This window comes from Sturnira hondurensis, unplaced genomic scaffold (genome assembly GCF_014824575.4).
Source record: "Sturnira hondurensis isolate 20B ecotype Veracruz unplaced genomic scaffold, ASM1482457v3 Scaffold0020670, whole genome shotgun sequence".
Classification (NCBI taxonomy): Eukaryota; Metazoa; Chordata; class Mammalia; order Chiroptera; family Phyllostomidae; genus Sturnira; species Sturnira hondurensis.
The window spans coordinates 259,518-279,015 of NW_028093301.1; the positions used below are offsets into that span (position 1 = coordinate 259,518).

The window sequence follows — 19,498 nt, forward strand, 5'->3', positions numbered from 1 at the left end:
TTCCTTCCAGCCCCCTCTTGCCTGTAAGGTCTCTTTTGAGAAGTCCGCTGACAGTCTGATGGGAACTCCTTTGTAGGTGACTGTCCCCTTTTCTCTCGCTGCTTCTAGGATTCTCTCCTTCATTTGAATCTTGGCTAATGTAATTATGATGTGCCTTGGTGTGTTCCTTCTTGGGTCCAACTTCTTTGGGACTCTCTGAGCTTCCTGGATTTCCTGGAAGTCTATTTCCTTTGCCAGACTGGGGAAGTTCTCCTTTATTATTTGTTCAAATAAGTTTTCCACTCGTGGCTGTTTCTTTCCCCCTTCTGGTACCCCTATAATCCGGATGTTGGAACGTTTAAAGATGTCCTGGAGGTTCCTAAGCCTCTCCTCATTTTTTTGAATTCTTGTTTCTTCCTTCTTTTCTGTTTGGTTGTTTCTTTCTTCCCTCTGGTCCACTCCCTTGATCTGAGTCCCAGTTTCCTTTCCATCACTATTGGCTTCCTGTGCATTTCCCTTCATTTCAATTAGTTTAGCCTTCATATGTTCCTCTAATTTGTGACTATAATCAACCAGTTGTGAGCATCCTGATAAACAGTGCCTTGAACTGTGCATGTGAGAGGCTGGCAGTCTCTTGGTCGCTTAGAGATATGGGCTCTGGGGCTTTGAGTTCTTCTTGAGCCATCTTTTGAACTGTGCGTGCCTGTTACGTATCAGGATCGGAGTCTTAGGTGTTCACCAGAGCAGGGCCACTCAGTCATTGGGTTGTGACGCTGTATGTGGTGGCAGGGCCAAAGAGGAGCAGTGGCAGTCCCGTCTGCTGCCTCTCGCCTCCGCCGCCACTGCCACAGGTGCTGCAGCTGTCACTGTTACTGGGGCCCGCACGTTTCGTCCCACTGCACATGAGTGTGCCAGCACCGTCAGCCCTCCACCACTGGGTTCGCCCGCTGGGGCCTGCGCAGTCCGTCTCACTGTGCACGAATGTGCGACCGAGGTCAGTCTGCCCCACACCCTGATTGTGTCTGGGCTGCCTGCGCACCTAGGTCTCTTTCCTGCCGGACCCTGCTCCGCTGCTGGCCCTGCCCCTCTTACTGTCCAGGTTTACTGGTTTGTTGTTGTCGGACTTCCGTATAATGCAATTTTCTGTTCTTTGGCTGTGTCTTTGTTCTCCAAACCTTTGTTGTATTCAAACTTGGTTGTGGGAGAAGGCAGAGTGTTTCCACCTATGCCTCCATCTTGGCGGAAGTCCTCTCAAACACTGTTTTCAATAAGCTTTCTTTAGCCGCCCCAAATACAATTGTAGCCCCGTTGCCCACACTATTTATCCTCCTTCCATACTTTTTTCCTTGAAAGCATCTTATCATCCTCTATCATACTCTGTATACTGATTTGTTTTGATTGTTGTCTGTTTTCTAAACCTTTCTTCTTAGAATGTACGCTTAAAGAGGAGAGGGCATTTAATTCTGTTGACTTGCTGCTATATCCTCAATGCTGAAAATAGTTTCTTGTATGTGGGGACGACTTTCCTTGCAAGTCCCCCCGCCGTGTGCCACAGATGAGAGTAAACATGACTGAGACATGATCTGCTCTCTGGGTGTGGGATTCTCATAGAACCTCCATGTGTTCACTAACCTGGAAACTCTCAGAAGCCTGTCCTTTGGGGTAATTATGGAGGCTTTATCACATAGGCACAACTGATTAATTCATTGGCCATTGGTGATAGGACTCACCCTCCAGCCCTTTCTGTTCTCCAAGGTCAGGGAGTGGGAGAGAAGGTCTCTTTGGTGCCCAGTACCATTTGAGCTTCAGTCTGTTTATAGGTGACACAAGTGTTTCATTTAAAAAAAATGAATACTTTTTTGTATCTTATTTATTACTTATAGAATGAGTGGGGGAAACTGTTTCATCCACCAACCGTGAGAACAAATGTCAGAGACTTTCAGGGATTCAAAGATGTTACTTTATTGGCCAAGTTTAACCTGCGCAGGGGCGATCCCTCAAAGTGTCCGGAGACACGGTGCCCGCAGGGGGCTCGTCTGGGATTCGCGCCTAGCGCTTACAGCTAAGTCCTAATACATAGGCCATCAAGCAAGCGTTTGCACAGAAGCAGATTATTGGCTTACAGAGCCCACACTCAGGAAAAGGGTGGGGTCTGACTCAACTGAAAGGGAAATTTTGAAACTAAACAGATGGCAGTCAACTTACAGGGTGTCTGCTAGGGTTTCAGGCTCCTTGGGGCTGAGACCATTTTTCTTGTTCCCAACAGAAACTAAGTGGTTATGTATAACCCCCAAATTGTGAGTACTAAAATAGAAGTTTGATTTCTTCATGCTGAGTGAACAGACATTCTTCATGGCTGTTTAGCCTCCCCTTAGGAATTCCTAGCTTTCTTATCTCTTCAGTAGTTAGGATAAGGTATTATTATCTGATTAAATAATATCTATTTTAGATAATATTTTGTTCTTTATACATGAGAAGATGAAAGAAATTCTGTTGAAAGTTATGTTTAATGATTTCTTGGTATTTTTAGGGATGATAGTTGGTATTTCTTGGTATTTTTGGTTTGGTCTGGATTTGATCAGGTTTTGTGATTAAGACTAGTTTGCAATGGAGATGACTTAACAGAAACAAAAATATACTTTTGCTTTTATTTATGAAAAAAGGAAATAAGTATTTCTTTCTAACAGACTTATTCTTCTAGCCTGCTGAACTCAGACTGTTCTCTGCCTCCTTTCTGACTTGTCGAGGGCTGTGGCTGCTCCGAAGCCAGGCCTGTGCTAGGCTTGCGGCCTGGCTCCATGTCCCCAGCACAGAGCTGGAGGCGTTGCTATTCTTCCTAACCTGCCTGTGGGGGGCCGGAGTCAAAGAATTGGGCATGATACGTTTCAATTTTTTACCCAGTCCTCTTGATAAATGAGTGAAATAAGCTATCTTACATCACTGAGTCTCTTGAAGGACGTGATTTTACCCAGGTCCTGACTTGTGGCCCCATCCCTTGGTGGACATGGGACACCACTCAGTGGCAGCCCTTGTTTACTCCCTGTACCACAGAAGTGCTCTAACCCAGCTACTGTGACACCTATTTTTATTTATAATCTGCGTGAACTGATACTTGTATAAAATCCAATAAAAATCAATTAATATGAAAGTGAAATGAAGGTGCTACAAACAGATGTTTAACGTTTTTATTATTAAACTCAGCAGACATTTAATTATTTTGTTTAATTTACTTTAAAACCTTTAAAAATTCTTACTCCTAATTTCTGTAGTTATTTCATTGTGAGCCAGTACCAGATAGTTCACTGGCTGGCACTGGCTGTGAACCTCACTCTGAGGAACGCTGCCCTAGACCTGCCCTCTTTCTGCCCTGGTCCTCCTCTGGTTTTCTGTAGAACTCCTTACTCTTGAATTTAGGATCTTGGTGAAGCCAAGTGTTACTTGAAGGGGCTATCTCTTGAATCACATTTGAACAATGGCTCCAGTTTAGCTGTAGGGAAGCCCAATTTAAAATTTAATTAGCATTATAAAAATTGTTATTGAATCAGCTAATGTGTCCTTGAATTGTTTGACCAGGCAACAGAACTGGAGCTATGTGAATTTGAGAGACTGGGTAAAATTCCTCAAATCAGTTCCTTAAAATCAGTCTGTTACCAAGATGTGATAAAATATTTTCAAGGAAATTGCGAAAAATTCTCAGATAATGTGATTGCTTCCAAATAAACGTAAAAACTAGAAAAATAAAAAAGGGTTCTGGATCATGTGTTCCAGAAAGCAGAGTGTGCCTGGCGGGTTGCTGGCGAGGATATCAAACCATTGCCCCCGATCATGAATTTCTAAAGCAGGAGTGCTCTCTGAAGATGAGAGGGTCCTCCCTGTTTTTTTTTTTTTTACCATTGATAGGTTGACCATAACCAAAAGATGAGGCTTTCTTGAGTTCTTCCCGCGAACAGAACAGAACTTCTTGATGACTACCTCAGTGTCATCAAAACGTGATTTGGCTTGGAAGCTGAGATGCTTAAGTCATTGCGTTGGGGATTTAAAATTCACTTGCTAATGGATTTTGTAATTTCCTTTTACTTGTTCAGTACTGGGAAAAATAGTATTTTTGTTAAAGTTATTTATTAAATTTGTGCTTAATTTTTTTCTAATCTAAATGATGTTTAATATTGTATATTTTTAGGAATTACCCAACTCTGTCTTCCTGGTGATGGAGGTAGGTGGTATACAAGCTCCTGTTTAATTTATTTCAAATTCCTTTTGATTAATATGCCCTTTAAGAAGAGAAAATTTTCAGATTTGAAAATTTGAATTAATAAATTGATTCAGTGATTGAGATTCTATTTAATAAGGAAAATATTAAAATTTTTGATTCTGTAATTCTTATGTTTTTCAGACTAGATTTACATTATATATAAATGAATTTTTAATAAAATTAACTGATAATGGATTGAATTAACCTTAAACTGGTGTCCTTATTTTAATTACTTTTTTTTTTATATATATATATCAGTATTGCAATGGTGGAGACCTGGCAGATTATTTGCAAGGTAATATTTTTGTGTGTCAGTATTTAATAAAGCTAGTACTATAATCTGTTTAATTCTGATATATACAATCTCTCTTTTTTGCACTTTATCACTCATACAGAAACATTCAGTAAATATTTGTGTACTTGTTTAATTATGTTCACTTTGCTGACTAATTTTAGTTTGTTGTGATTTTGTTCTCAAACTATACTTGTGTGTAAGTACTTTGTGTGTGTCTCTCTTTGACAGTGTTTGAGAGGTGACTCCTCTTCCCAAGAGAGAAAATATCAAATAGATTTTTGTTCTTCAGAGGACTCTCCTGGGTTGCCATCAGTGAACTTTTAGCCCTTTTCATTTCTTTCAAAATAAAAGGAAAATTGTAATGGAAGAGTGTGTACAAGAATGTGTTGATTAATGTGAACGTTTTATATAAATTTAAAAATGTTATAAGGGATTAAAGATAATATTGAAATTATTTCCTGGCACAGAGATAAGGTTTTAGTATTAGATAACTCTTGAAATTCTGACTCCAAAATGTGTACATGTAGGATACAGGATAAGCATTCAGGTCAAATTGTGTCTCTCAGAAGTATTTTTTAGTGATGTTAAATGAAATAAGCCTCTACTTGTATCCCTTAAAGATGCAAGGGAAATATGCAGAAACATAGTAGAAGGTTCAAACTCAACCTGTAAATAGATCATGGTAATTGATGATAAAAACCTTAAGACATCAACAGATACAGACACAAAAAAGTATGGACAGTTTTCAAAAAAGAAACAACATAGTAAAAATACTCAGTTTCGCTGAGTGATCAGGGAGTGCAATTAAAAATGAGACTTAGCCCAGGCTGAGTGGCATTGTTAGTTGAAGCATCCTTCTGTACACCAAAAGTTTGCATGTTCGATTCTGGGTCAGGACACAAACCTAGGTTGTGGGTTCAATCCCCCATCGGCATGTACAAGAAGCAAATGATAGATGTTTCTCCCTCTCTCTTTCTCTCCCTCTTCCTCTTTCTCTAAAATCAATAAACATATTTTTGGATGAGGATTTTTAAAAACTGAGATCTTAAAAAATCTTTAAATCGTAAAATATTGATGAATTCAAAAGCCATGTAGAGAATTATATAAAGAACACTGATATTACCCACTCCCCAGTAAAGAAGAGAAATTATAAATACAGTTGAAGTTCTCTGTAAGTCTTTCTGTAGTTCCATTCCTGCCTTCCCCTTTAGTGATAACTGTCACCCTGAATTTGGTTGTTTATTTCACGTGTTTTTGTGTTTTTCCTAATGCAGAATCTTTTTTTAATAAGTCAATTTTGTAAAACCATGTTTTTCAAAACTTAATTTACTAGTAGAAAGCAGTGAAACAGGAACTGTTACTCACTACTGGTGGAAAGGAGTTGAGGCTAGTGAAATCCTTGCTTCCCCTCTCTCTCAGCCTCAATCTTGAGTCCTGGACATTCTTAGGGTGTAAGTCAAAACACTTCCTGCAGGGAGCAGAATGAGGGGCACCTCATCAGTTCAGAGTCCTCATTAGAATATCAGTTTCCTTCATTAAAAAAACTTTATTCACTCATAAAGGTAGTAGTGGTGTGACAGATTGAAGTTTGTTTTAGCAGCAGCTGTGTCCATGATGTTGAACTCTGTATTTGATATTCCAGAGCAATACTCTTAGAATAGGAGACGGAAGAGTGAAGAGCTTACTTGAATACTGGAGTCAGGCCAGCTGGTTTGCAACAGTTCCACGGTTTACATTACTTAATTGCTACGTGATTTTGATCAAGTTCTTTAACCTCTCCCTTGACCCTGTTTGCTCTAGTTCTAGGTACTTCCACCATAATCATTTTGCTGTAGACAACTGTGCTGCAAGCCTTTTTGCCACAAACGTTTTCACCAGATAACTGGCTGTAGGCAATTTTGCCATGAAAAAGATAAAATAATCAAAGGGACCTTAAAAAGGATGTAATAAAACATGAAAAATGAATAACAAAATTAAAAACAGTTGTGAAGCTCTGGCTGGTATGGCTTAGTGGATTGAACACTGACCTGTGAACCAAGGGTCACCAGTTTAATTCCCAGTCAGGGCACATGCCTTGGTTTTAGACCAGGACCCCAGTTGGGGGTATTTCTCTTCCTCTCTTTCTCCCTTCCCCTCTCTTGAAAAATAAATAAATAAAATCTTAAAAAATAATAGTTGTGGAATATAAAATATTTATGTGCGTTTAAAATGTGTTTAGATTCATGGCAGTATTGGGGCAATAATGGATTTTATTTTTTGGATTGTAAGTAAGCACTTGTCTTCATTCTGTGGGAAATGTGAGCTCAACTATATGCTCCCAAAGAAAGAAACCAGCTTGGGCATCATCATCATTACTTATAAGAAGTGCTATTTTAGATGCCACTACATCTGCTTGTTACTTTAGAGATCAATATGAGGGCTAGCTAAGATTTATAAAGAGTAGAGAAATGGGAGTAACAGTATGAACTTCATCAATGGAGTAATGAAGCCAAACAATAACAGCAAGAAAAAACCCAAACTGGCAACCAGTTACTTTATCACTTTTTACAGCAAAATTACCTTATAGACAATTAATTTACCACAAAAATGCTTGTGACAAATATATACTACAAAGATGCTATGGTGAAAATATCTGACAGTTTGCTACAGTCCTTGTAGTTTCGAAATTCTTGAAAAGACATATAAAATAATGTTATTCTAAAAAAATTGTCTATAGCTATACTGTCTAATATGGTAGCCACTGACCACGTGGGCTACCTGAATTGAGGTGTGCTGTTATGTAATATACACAATGGATTTTGAACACTTCATAGGAAGGAAACTAATTATATTTTATTAAGTTTTTTGTATATTTAAAAATTTATTATTTATTGTTTTTTTTTTGAGAAAGAGATTGATCAACTTGTTGTTCAATTTGTTTGGGCATTCATTGGTTGTTGTGTGTTCTCTGACCAAGGATCAAACCTGCAACCTTGGTGTATTATAAGAACGATGCTGTAATCAATTGAGTTACCTGGCCAGGGCCAAGTTCTTTATAGTAATTACAAATTTGAATGATAATATTTAAAATATATTAAAAGTTTGATAATATTTTAGATATATTGTTAAATATATACTATTAACATCAACTGTTTCTCTTCACTTTTTAAAATGTGGCTACTAGAAAATTTAGTTACATATACGGCCCACATACTTCTGTTTTGAGCACTGGTCTAGAAGATCTGGAATGTCTTAAAAGTTTAGAGGGTCTAATACCATTGTAGCACAACATAGTTATTTAGTCCTTTTACTTGTTTTAATAAAAAAGTACCTTTCACATTTTCAAAAGATAGAAAAATTGCAAATTTAAAATAAAACAAATTCTAAATCAATTAGTAAGTTGTACTTTAAAGTTAATTCTAGCAGAGCACATTAAGTGTGGCAGCTACAGCTGAACCTCCTCTCTAAGGGCTAACTTGCTCAAGAATTCTTCATTTTAAAGAGTTAAGATGTTGGGAATGACTAAAATACAGTTGACCCTTGAACAATGTGGGTTTGAACTGTATAGGTCCACTTATACATAGATTTTTTATTATTTATTTCATTTCATTTCATTTCATTTTTAGAGAAGGGGGGAAGGGAGGGAGGAAGAGGAGAGAATCATCGATCAGTTTCCCTGGCCTGCAATCCAGGCATGTGCCTGACTTGAAATTGAACCAGTGACCTTTTGGTCTGCAGGGCCATGCTCAGTCCGCTGAGCCACACTAGCCAGGGCTATATGTGGATTTTTTAAAATATATGGTTTGCTCTCCTTATTATCTCTGGGTTTTGCAGATGCAGATTCAAACAACTGAATTGAAACTATTTTCTTTGTTTTATATTAAAAACATTTAAAAATTTTTAAATTAAAGTTGACATTCAATATTATATTAGTTTTTGGCCCTGACTGGTGTAGCTCAGTGGATTGAGCGTGGCCCTGTGAAGCAGAGGGTCACCGGTTCGATTCCCAGTCAGGGCACATGCCTGGGTTGCAGGCCAGGTCCCCAGTGGGGGCACACATGAGAAGCAACCACACATTGATGTTTCTCTCCCTCTCTTTCTCCTTCCTGTCCCCTCTCTCTAAAAATAAATAAATATTTTAAAAAATATATTAGTTTTTGGTATATAGTGTAGTGATTAGACATACATATATATTTCATGAAGTGGTCCCCCTGATAAGCCTCGTACGCACCTGGCACTATACATAGTTATAATGTTATTGACTGTATTTCCTATGCTGTACTTTACATCCCCCTGAGCATTGTAACTATCAGTTTGTACTTAATCTCTTCATGTTTTTCGTCCCCGCAGCCCTCTCCCATGTGGCAGCCATCAGTCTGTTCTCTGTATCTATGAGTCTCTATCTGTTTTGTTTGTTTATTTTGTTCTTTAGAGTCCACATGTAAGTGAAGTTGTATGGTATTTGTCTTTCTCTGACTTACTTCATTTAGCATAATACCCTCTTGGTCCATCCATGTTGTTGCAAATGGTAAGATTTTGTTCTTTTTTATGGCTGACTAATATTCCATTGTGCATATGAAGCAGAACTTTTTACCCAATTATCTATTGAAAAGTGCTAGGTTGCTTTCATATGTTGGCTATTATAAATAATGCTACAATGAACAGAGGGGTGCATATTATCTTTTCAAATTACTGTTTTGGATTTCTCTGGATAAATCCCCAGGAGTGGAATCACTAGGTCAAAAGGTAGTTCCATTTTAAATTTTTTGAGAAACCTTCCATACTGTTTTCCATAATGGCTGCACCAATTTACAGTCCCACCAACAGTGCAAAAGAAGGTTTCTCTTTCTCCACATCCTTACCAGCACTTGTTGTTTGTGGATTTATTGATGGTAGCCATTCTGACAGGTATGAGGTGATATCTCATTGTGGTTTGAATTTGCATTTCTATGATGATTAGTGATATTGAGCATCTTTTCATATGTCTGTTGGCCATCTTTTCATGTCTTTAGATTTTTTTTGGTGTTAAGTTGTATGTGTTCCTTATATACTTGGGATATTAAACCCCTTATTAGACATCTCATTGGTGAATATCTTCTCTCAGTTGGTAGGTTGTCTTTTCATTTTGCTGCTGGTTTCCTTTGCTGTGAAAACACTCTGTAGTTTGATGTAGTCCCATTTGTTTATTCCTTCTTTTGTTTCCCTTGCCAGAGGAGATATATAAGAAAAAAATGTTACTAAAAGCAATGTCAGGGGGTTTACTGCATATATTTTCTTCTAGGAGTTTTATGGTTTGAGTGGTATATTTAGGTCTTTTTAATCCATTTTGAATTTATTCTTGTATATGGTGTAACAATGTGGTCTAATTTCATTGTTTTAAGGGAGCTCCCTTGTAGGTAACTGCCTTTTTCTTCCTGCTTTTTAGATTTTCTCTTTTTTTTACCCTACCAGGGATGTCCAACCTTTTGTCATCTCTGGGCCACATTGGAAGAAGAAGAGTTGTCTTGGGCCACACATTAAATACACAAACACTAATGAAAATTTATGTGCAAATAGAAAGTTTTAAGTAAATCTATGATTTTGTATTGGGCTGCATGTGGCCCATGTGCCACAGCTTGGACACCCTGCATGCTATTTTAATTATGATTTACCTTGGTGTGGGCTTCTTTGGGTTCATCCTGTTTGGGACTCTCTGTACTTCTGGACTTGTACATCTTTTTTTTTCCAGGATAGGGAAGTTTTCAGGTATTGTTTCCTCAGATACGTTCTTAGTCCCTTGCTCTCTCTCTGCAACTCTGGTACCCTGTGATGTGGTTGTTGTTATGCTGGATGTTGCCCTAGAGGTGTCTTAAAGTGTACTCATTTTTTAAAATTCTTTTTTCTCTTTGCTTTTCTGATTGGTTGTTTTCTGCTACCTTATCTTCCAAATGGCTGATTCAGTCCTTTGCTTCATCTACTCTATTGTTGATCCCTTTTAGTATATTCTTTATTTCAGTTACAGTCTTCATTTCTGAATGGTTCTTTTTATGGTTTCTGTGTTCTTTATTATGTTTACTATTGCTTGTTGATGTTCTTACTAAGTTCCAGACTTTTGAACTCTGTTTCTAGTAGCTTCCTTGTCTCTCTTTCATTTAGTTTAGGTTTTTGGTTTTTTAAAAAATTTCTCCTGTTCTTTCATTTGGGGCATGTTTCTTTGTTCTCCCGACTTTGATTGCCTCCCTGTGTTTGTTTCTAGGTGTTAGGTAGAGCTGCTACATCTCCCCATCTTGGTAGAGAGGCCTTGTGTAGTCCCTTGTGTGGGTTTTGTGTGCCCTCCTGTTATAGTTGAGCCTTGACTGCTGTTGGAACCTCAGTGGGAGGGATTGATCCTCAGGCTAAATGTGAGGATTGGCTATGACCACAGTGTACAGCTGCTGAGCTTGTACACTGGGGTTCATCTCAGCTGATTCTGGTGCATGCCAAGACCACCCTTAGGGTGTACTGTTGTGAAGGTATGTGGGAAAGGCCATGCTGCAAACCAAGGCTAGCTGCCATCAGTACCAGGCCTGGGCTGCTTAGCAAAAGACACAGGGCTCACTGAGGCCTGCTGCCACGTGCTGGCTGCTGGTGAGGCACAGCCACCGAAAGAGCCTCTGCTGGTACCCAAGTTGTGTGAGGAGGGTCTCAGAGAGTCCCCAGGGTTGGGTGAGTGGTGTTTACCAGGTTAATGCAGATTTAGATTTGAGAACAGTGCTGTGTTTGTGGCTACTCAGAAAAAGGCACAGGGCACACTAAGGCCAGCCACTGCCTGTCTGGGGCCTGCAGACCTTGGAGAGTTTTTTAAAGAAAATCTGTACCATAGGCCATGATTGACTGCATGGTGCCAAAAGAGCCTCCAGCAGTAATTTGTTGGGTGGGGTGGGGTCTGAACGGAGTCATCAGGATGGGGCTTGTGGTACTTGCCAGGCTAATAGAGATACAGATTTGGCCATGTGGGGTGAGGGGTCAACATAGGAAATACGGTGCCACTTGCCAGCTGTATGGGAGGAAGGTTCAACACAGAGACAATGGTGGCTGTCCCTTCAACCCTAGCTGAAGCCACACAATTCTCCCCATATGTCTCTGGTGACTTCTGAATGGCTGACCCTCTGCCAGGGCCTAGGGTGTGTGCCTGTAAGTGGACTATGTGCAGGAGCCCTTAAAAAGACATGTGGGTTTCCAGTAGCCTTCTGGCTCACTTGGATGGATAGAATCCCTGCTGATTCTCACAGCCAGATGTTATGATGGTTCCTGTCCTGGCCGTGGTGCTCTAGGTGGGAGAGCTCAGTGTGGAGCCAATACCCTCCTTCTGTAGCTGAGATATACCTCCCAATTTTCAACTGCCACTTTTGGGTGTGGGGCTAGCCCATTTTGCATCTCTGCCCTTCCTGCCTGTCTCAATGTGGCTTTTTCTTTATGTCCTTAGCTGTAGGACTTCTACTCAGCTTGTCTTCAGATGGTTCTTCAGGTTGATTGTTCTATACGTTAGCTGTAATTTTGATGTGGTTGTGGGAGGAAGTGAGCAGACCATTTACCTATTTTGCTATCTTGGTTGGATCCCAGTAACAGTGTTTTGGATCTGAGTTTGGGCAGCTGCAGGAGGCTGATGGTATATGTTGTCATATACCATTTTATATAAGGAACCTGTGCATCTATTGTTTTTATTAACAGTGGCAGGATCCTGGAATCATGTCTCCCAGTGATACTGAGAAACTAATATATTAAGTTTTTAACATGGGAATTTGAGTTTATCGGACTGTGTTGAGAAATGCACATCTCATGTTCATAAAAACATGTGAGTTTTTACTATAGTTTGTACCCAGAAACAGCCTGTACTAAACTAGATCATTAATTTTCCCCTAGAGGAACAGATAGTATTATAATTTGGATTCTGAATTAAATACATTTTAAGTATATTCAATTGTGTATCATGGGACAGAGATATAAGTTCTAAGTAGCTACAGAATTCTGCAGCTTTTCTAAGCCATAGAGTGATAATGTAAATGAATGAAATGGGAAAAAATACTATCCATTTTAATTGTTGCAATGTAATTTAAGTAAAACATTACAAAAATAAAGCTCCAGTGTTGCTTTGACCCATTCATTAATAAGTAATAATTTATTTGTTGCCATTAGCAAGAAAGTAGTTCTGGAATCATGTACTATAAATTTAAACAATAGTCATCTCAAGGGTATGGGTTTGTAGAAGATTTTACTTTTTTTAAAATTTTTACTTTTTTTTTACTTGTCCCAGGGTATTTGAATTTTTATTTTTTTACAGTGACCATCAGGAACAGAATTCCAAAGAATTAAAAAATGGAGATAGGTTAAAAATAGCCTCACAGTAAAAAGTATTTGATAATTTTTAAACCAAAAGGATTTATTTTATTTGAAGACATGAATACATAAAATGCCATTTAACATGTCATTAAAATGATTTTAAAACCATAATGTTTTACTTGTTCCAAATATTAGTTATTTTCTTATTTTTATCTTAATTGCATATTGAAAGGTAGTATAAAACATATTCTGGAATTGTATGGATGATTTAGATAGGGTCATGGAAATTAAATCCCAAATGGAGTTTCAAGGAATTATACTTGTTACTTTTAGTTTCATTGCAATAAGGAGTTTATATTTGTGTACTGACTGTATTTGAGTATCTATGTGCCAGGCCTTTATCTAAAGTCTTCATGATTGAATATGCTGTCTTGTTTGATTGTCTCAGCAACCCAGTGTGATTAGACTAGTTTCAGCTTTTTATAGTTGAGGGGTGGGCACAGAAGGTTCATCTTCCAGAGTCACACAGGAAATAGTTGGAGAAGCTGGGATTTAAACAAAGGCACCCTGACTCTAAACCAAACTTGTTAAGTATTACATAATCCAGCGTATGCTACAGAAACACTGTAGTGTACTGAATAATGACTGTCTTAAAAAGAATGTTCTTCCTACCCCTTTATCATAGTGAGAACAGGTTAAAACATTTCTTCTGAAAGGTGTCATTAGTTATGAAAGGTGCTGTGGTGGGGCAGGCATGTGGGTGGCAGCGTAGATTAGGGGAGGAGTATGTAGGAACACAGGTCCTGACAGGTCGAAGTGGCAGTAATGGCCAAGTGTCTCCATCCAAGGACTTCATCTATTTCTAATTTGTGCTGGTATAATGGTTGGAATTGAATATGGACATTTATCCCAGATATTTGACTAATATGAAGGGGAACTTACTTTTTGGTTTGTAGAGAGGACCCACATTTGTTGAGCACCTGCTGTATTAAGAGTAATGGACAACAGTGTGGTGATTGCTGGGGGCAGGGGGGTGGGTATAAGAGGACTAAATGGTAATGGAAAAAATATAATAAAGATTTTTTAAAAAGTAATGAGAAAGGAAAATAAAAAATGAACACCAGTGAAAACAAAAGATGCAAATCTAAATCAATTCTCTTTACAACAGATTAATTAAAACTTTTGAGGTATCTGCTGTCTGCTGTCTCTTTATAGACTTAAATTATTAAAGTAGAAAAAGGAAAAAAAAATGTGAATCCAGTTCTCTCCATGTTCTTCTTAGCAACCCGATTCTATTGATGGCATGAGCAGATGGTATTTGATTTTGTGTGCTAAAATATTTGTGTGTCTCCTTTTCTCCTAGCTAAAGGAACTCTCAGTGAAGATACCATTAGAGTGTTTCTGCATCAGATTGCAGCTGCCATGCGAATTCTGCACAGCAAGGGAATAATCCACAGGGATCTCAAGCCACAGAACATCTTGCTGTCCTATGCCAATCGCAGAAAGTCCAGTGTCAGTGGTGTTTGCATCAAAATAGGTCAGTGTCTGTGTGTTGTTTCATGCAAAGAACATCTTTGAGACTCAGTATTTTTAGGTAATTTGATTTCAGCTTTGTTAGAATGAGTGATTTTGTGATGCACTTGGAAATTTTTATTGAGTTCAGTGAGATGTGAACCCTTATCGGCAGCATATGGTAAATTTCAGACAGGGCCAAATGGCTCATGTTAGGAACTCTAAATATGAATCCTAGCAGGAAATCCTGCTTCTCCTAATCTGAGGGAAGCTGAAGTATTGCAGTCATTGGCAGCAAATTAGTAACCTGGATTTTTTACAACTCATGGGATTTTAACATAAGAAATCTTAAAAGACCATTTTATTCAGCCTTCTTATTTGGCAGTGTTTTTAACTCTCATATCTCAAAATTATTTGAAGTAGTTTGTAATGCTAGATTTTTTTTTAAAAAAGTGTTTTTGTTGTTAGAAAAATCATTTCTTAGCAATATCTTAAGAAGTTTCTGATGTCATATAGGTTACACCTGATATCTGGAGGACAAAGACAGTTCAGTTTTAATAAGAGCTATATTAATGAATTATTTATTATAATTAGTGCTTGCTCTAGGAAAGCTTGGTGGTTTCTTTTTTGTTATACAACTGGCAGAGCAGTGACTTGTACAATTGGGGACTTCTTTCTCTTAGCCTGTTAAAATTGAGGTAGCTACTTTTTTCTTTGGTAAATAGTTTTATTCAATGGCTGTTAATGTCTCACAATTTTTTTGTGCTCTCTTGTATGTTGAAGAATCTTCATTTGTGTTAAGTGTGAGCAAAAGTATCATTTGTTTTTCTCTTCTTTATTTTGTGGAATAGCGGATTTTGGTTTTGCGCGTTATTTACACAGTAACATGATGGCTGCGACACTGTGTGGGTCCCCAATGTACATGGTGAGTGAGATTCTCATCTTCCTGTGTTTGCAGAGCCTTAAGCATTGCAGCATGCGCATAATGCTTGTTTCCATGCAGGATGGGAGTTTATGTTGAGTCTGAATTGTTATTTATATTACTAACATTAATTATATTACTGATAATACAGACATATTTTGCTTTGACATAGTGGACTGTAAAAGTTAGTCATCCTTGCCCATTAGTTTTTCTTTTTTTAAAAATTAGTTATTGTAGTAGAAATTTCCTATAAAATTAAATTGAAAATAAAAATTGCTGAAGTATGGTCATGCTATACTTGATGTGTAATATTAGGAATACTCAAAAAAACCTTTTGGGGATACCCCTTCAGTTGTAGGATATTCTAACCTTTTGTGTGTTGCCTCTCTTGACAGGATCCCTGTCTGTAGAAGTTTTTTTCATTAGTGTAACACTTAAAGATGAAAAAGTTTAGTTAGCTTCCCCTTTCTCTTTTCACCTGCACAGTGTTAGGTCAGACAGGGTAGGGCTCTGAAGCCTGTGGACTGATGTGAAATTACAAGCCTAGAAACACCTTTAATTCTACAACTTCAGAATCTTGTGAAGTAAATAAATATTCCGTTTCAATTCTAAGTTTAAAATTGATTTATTTTCCATTGGTATTTCTTTGAAATCATGGGAACTAGTAATCAAACTTCAAAAAATTTTTTCATTAGATTTACTTTCGTGATCATAATTTTACTGCTTAGTATGAATTTTTAAATTCAACATAATTTAAAATTTTTGTACTTCTTAAGTATGATTAGTCCAGCCTTGGACTAATAGCTTTAACGATAGGGGGAGTGCTTGGGATGCTTTTTAAAGGAAATTGACCCAATAAGAAATTTATAAGAGGCAATAAAAAATGTTATGTCTAGAGAATAAAATTTCACTACCTTTAATGTATGTACATTTCTATTTAATGTTTGATGATATTTGTAAAAAGCAACATCTAATGAGAGGTGGGAAAATAGCTATAACAAAGCAGCAGAGAAATGCCTTCGCTTTTAAAACAACTTTTAAAAAGTCTTCACTTCAGAGTGTTTATTGATTTTAGAGAGAGGAAGAGAGGGAGGGAGGGAGGCAGGGTGGAGAGAGAGAGAGAGACAGAGAGAAACATCCATGTGAGAGAAACATTGATCCGTTGCCTACCTTGTGCACCCCAATTGGGAACTGAATCACAACCTAGGTATGTGCCCTGACCCAGGATCAAACATGTAACCTTGTTTGGTGTATGGAATGATGCTTCAACCAACTGAGCCACTCAGCCACGGCAAGATTTTTATTATGTGTTTTGTGGTACAGTTTTTTTTATTATTTTAAAAGCTTTTAAATGACAGAAAAAAGGAATAATATAGCAAACACTTATGTACCTACCATCTATATTTAACAAAGTTTACATTTTGCCATGTTTGCCTTGATCTTGTTTTTAGAAAAAAAATTATTTCATACAGTCCAAGTTCTTATTGTACCTCTCCCTTTTTCCATTTCTCACTCTTCTACTCTCATAACCTAGAAGTAATCTGTCCTGTAATTGGTGTGTATACTTCTTTATTATTATTTTACTACTTTTACTATATTTTATGTGTACATAATAATACATAGAAATGCTTGTTTCTACAGCTTCTTTTCATGCAACATTGCTTTTGAGATTTACCAGTAAATGTCAATGTATTCATTGTAGTATCATTCTGATTAGGGAAATATCACAATGTGTTGTTTTTATTTTAGTATTTTGTTAGCAGTGTGACCTTTTCCAGTTAATTAACATATGCATATTAATTATGTAATAATCTATTGCATGTCTCTTGAATGTTCTCACCCCCAGGCTCCTGAGGTTATCATGTCTCAACATTATGATGCTAAGGCAGATTTGTGGAGCATAGGAACAGTAATATATCAGTGCCTAGTTGGAAAACCACCTTTTCAGGTATCCTGGCTTTTTTTTCTTGTGTGCTCAGTTTGGGATCTTCTCATTTTGTAGTTGCCTTTATAAAATGGAGAATACTTTGGAAACAATGTTTTTGGTTCCTTTGTGACTTATTTTGTGACAGGAAAAAAACTGCTATAGTGAGCCAGAACATTTTTTGCTTTTCCTTTCTTGTCTGCCTTCCCTTTGAAGTTGGGCTGGGCATGAAACACATTTTCCAGGATAGTGAAAACTAGTGAGGGCCAGGGCTAACCACCTGATGAGGAATAGGTGTGAATTGCCATGTCAGTGCTTCCTGCCTGGCCTGGTTTGGAGCCCTGGAATCTGGGTAGGGCCAGGGCTAGTCTGGGAATAGCACAGGAAGCTGTGTCTCCAGATACCTGTTCCTGTCACTGCTGGGGAGAGCTAGTTGTTTAGGCTGTATGGAAATTGTTTTGGATCTGTCTCCTTTCCTTTTTCCCCCCTAACATCTTGTCAGAAAGAGGCCCTCTGGAATATAATCGTGGTGATTCCTCTTGGGTGCATGTTGCATAATTACATAGAGGTTCTTTGAATCTGAATATTGGAGCAAAGTGAACTTATTTGCCCAAGATAGTATTTAAAGAATTAGTGACATGGCCAAGTTAAGCAGTGAGTTTTCAGATCTGGTTTGTGTGGAGTGGCAGCTTTGCTAGTTCAGCAGCTCTTAGGACAAAGGTGCCACTTGTTATTGTGGAGACTGAAGAGTGGCAGCATATCTAGTTCTTGTCCTCGAACCCTGAGCTCCTAAGGTAAAATACTCATACACCTAATTTTACATAATAATAGTGTGCCTGTTGGATAGGCCATGAATATGGATTCTTAACCTCCAGAATATTGCTTCTTAACCTTTTCTAAGTTTCAGGCCTCTCTGAGAGTCTGACCGCAGTGCCAATATGCAGACTTGGCATGTAATTTTTGGTGGCCATCTATGTACTTCAGCCATCCATGGTTTCAAGTTCTGTATTGTATAGCAAGAATATAAGCATCGATCATATGATTTGGAATTTTTGCCCGTTATGTAGTAAATTAATTTTTTTTATACAGGCCAATAGTCCTCAAGACTTAAGGATGTTTTATGAAAAAAACAGAAGCTTAATGCCTAGGTATGTGTTTTAATTACATTGAGCTTTATAATTTGTAAATACAGTGTTATTTATTTGAACTCTTTGTGCTTTATGTATTTCCGTTATTGAACTTTTTTCAGTGGCAGTAAGGAGAGCATTTGTTTTAACAGGAAATTGGAAAATTACCAGCATTTCATAGGTGCTTGTGTAGTGCTGTATCATTTGTCTTTCTTTTTTATATTTAAAAGAAAACCTGTGGAAATTATATGTGTTCTGTGAGAGAAGGAGTTATTCATAAAGCAGAAAGTCACTTCCCCCTAGGTATCGCCTTCTGTCTAGGGATGATGAGAGTTAGCTTTCAAAATCTTTCTTGTGCAAGTTCTTTACACATTTGAATGCTTATTTATGTATATATTTATAAACACACATATAGCTCAATACAAATTACATCATCCTTACAAATTGTTCTGTAATTTTTTCAGCTCTGCAGTATAGAATAGACATTGTTCAGCAACTATTGCATTCTTTTGAATGGCTACACGGAGTCTCATAGATGTATCATATTTTGTTTAACCAGATGCTTGTTCTCACTTTCTGATTACTAAAAACAGGCTTTAGTGGGGGTAGAGAGGGAGAGTACCTACACACACTTGTGATTTTCCTTAGTACAGACTCCTGGAAATGGATTGTTGGACTGGAGGTGTGCTCTCAAAGTGGCTGCTACCACTCACACAGCAGAGAGGGCTCCTTTCCCCATGTTGTTAATGGGTGGGGTGTTGTTCAACTTGATGCCTCAAAAATGGTGGAGAACATGTTAGCTATTAATTTTTTTTAAAGATTTATTTATTTATTTATTTTTAGAGAGGGGAAGGGAAGGAGGAAGAGAGGGAGAGAAACATTAGTGTGTGGTTGTCTCTCACATGGCCCCCACTGGGGACCCAGACTGTAACCCAGGCATGTGCACTGACTGGGAATCAAAGCTGTGACCCTTTGGTTCCCAGGTCTGCACTCAATCCATTGAGCTATACCAGCCAGGCATTAGCTATTAATTTAATTGGCATTATTCTCTTTACTAGTGAGGCTGGCTTTTTTTATTTGTTTGATGTCCTTTTTTTAGCTTTTATTCTGTGAATTGTAATTTCTATTACTTTTTATTTTTCTGTTGCCTCATTTGTCTTTTTCTTACTGGATTTCAGGAAGCTGTATTTCTCACTTGTATTTATTTAAG

General features: G+C 37.8%; 1 protein-coding gene across 5 annotated transcripts in view; it reads left to right on the plus strand.

Moving 5' to 3' along the window:
• The window catches only part of ULK2 (unc-51 like autophagy activating kinase 2), a 119,785-nt gene that overhangs the window by 9,033 nt on the left and 91,254 nt on the right, over positions 1 to 19,498 (plus strand). For 4 of the 5 annotated variants that reach the window (XR_005064197.1, XM_037030358.1, XM_037030359.1 and 1 more), the window contains exons 4-9: positions 4,160 to 4,192; positions 4,490 to 4,526; positions 14,167 to 14,340; positions 15,167 to 15,240; positions 17,084 to 17,185; positions 18,251 to 18,309. Coding sequence is in view for 4 of the 5 variants with exons in the window: in XM_037030358.1 (XP_036886253.1) it covers positions 4,160 to 4,192; positions 4,490 to 4,526; positions 14,167 to 14,340; positions 15,167 to 15,240; positions 17,084 to 17,185; positions 18,251 to 18,309 (479 nt within the window). In the remaining variant the exon portion in view is untranslated. The remainder of the gene's footprint in view (positions 1 to 4,159; positions 4,193 to 4,489; positions 4,527 to 14,166; positions 14,341 to 15,166; positions 15,241 to 17,083; positions 17,186 to 18,250; positions 18,310 to 19,498) is intronic. The other variant, XM_037030361.1, reaches the window with a different exon arrangement.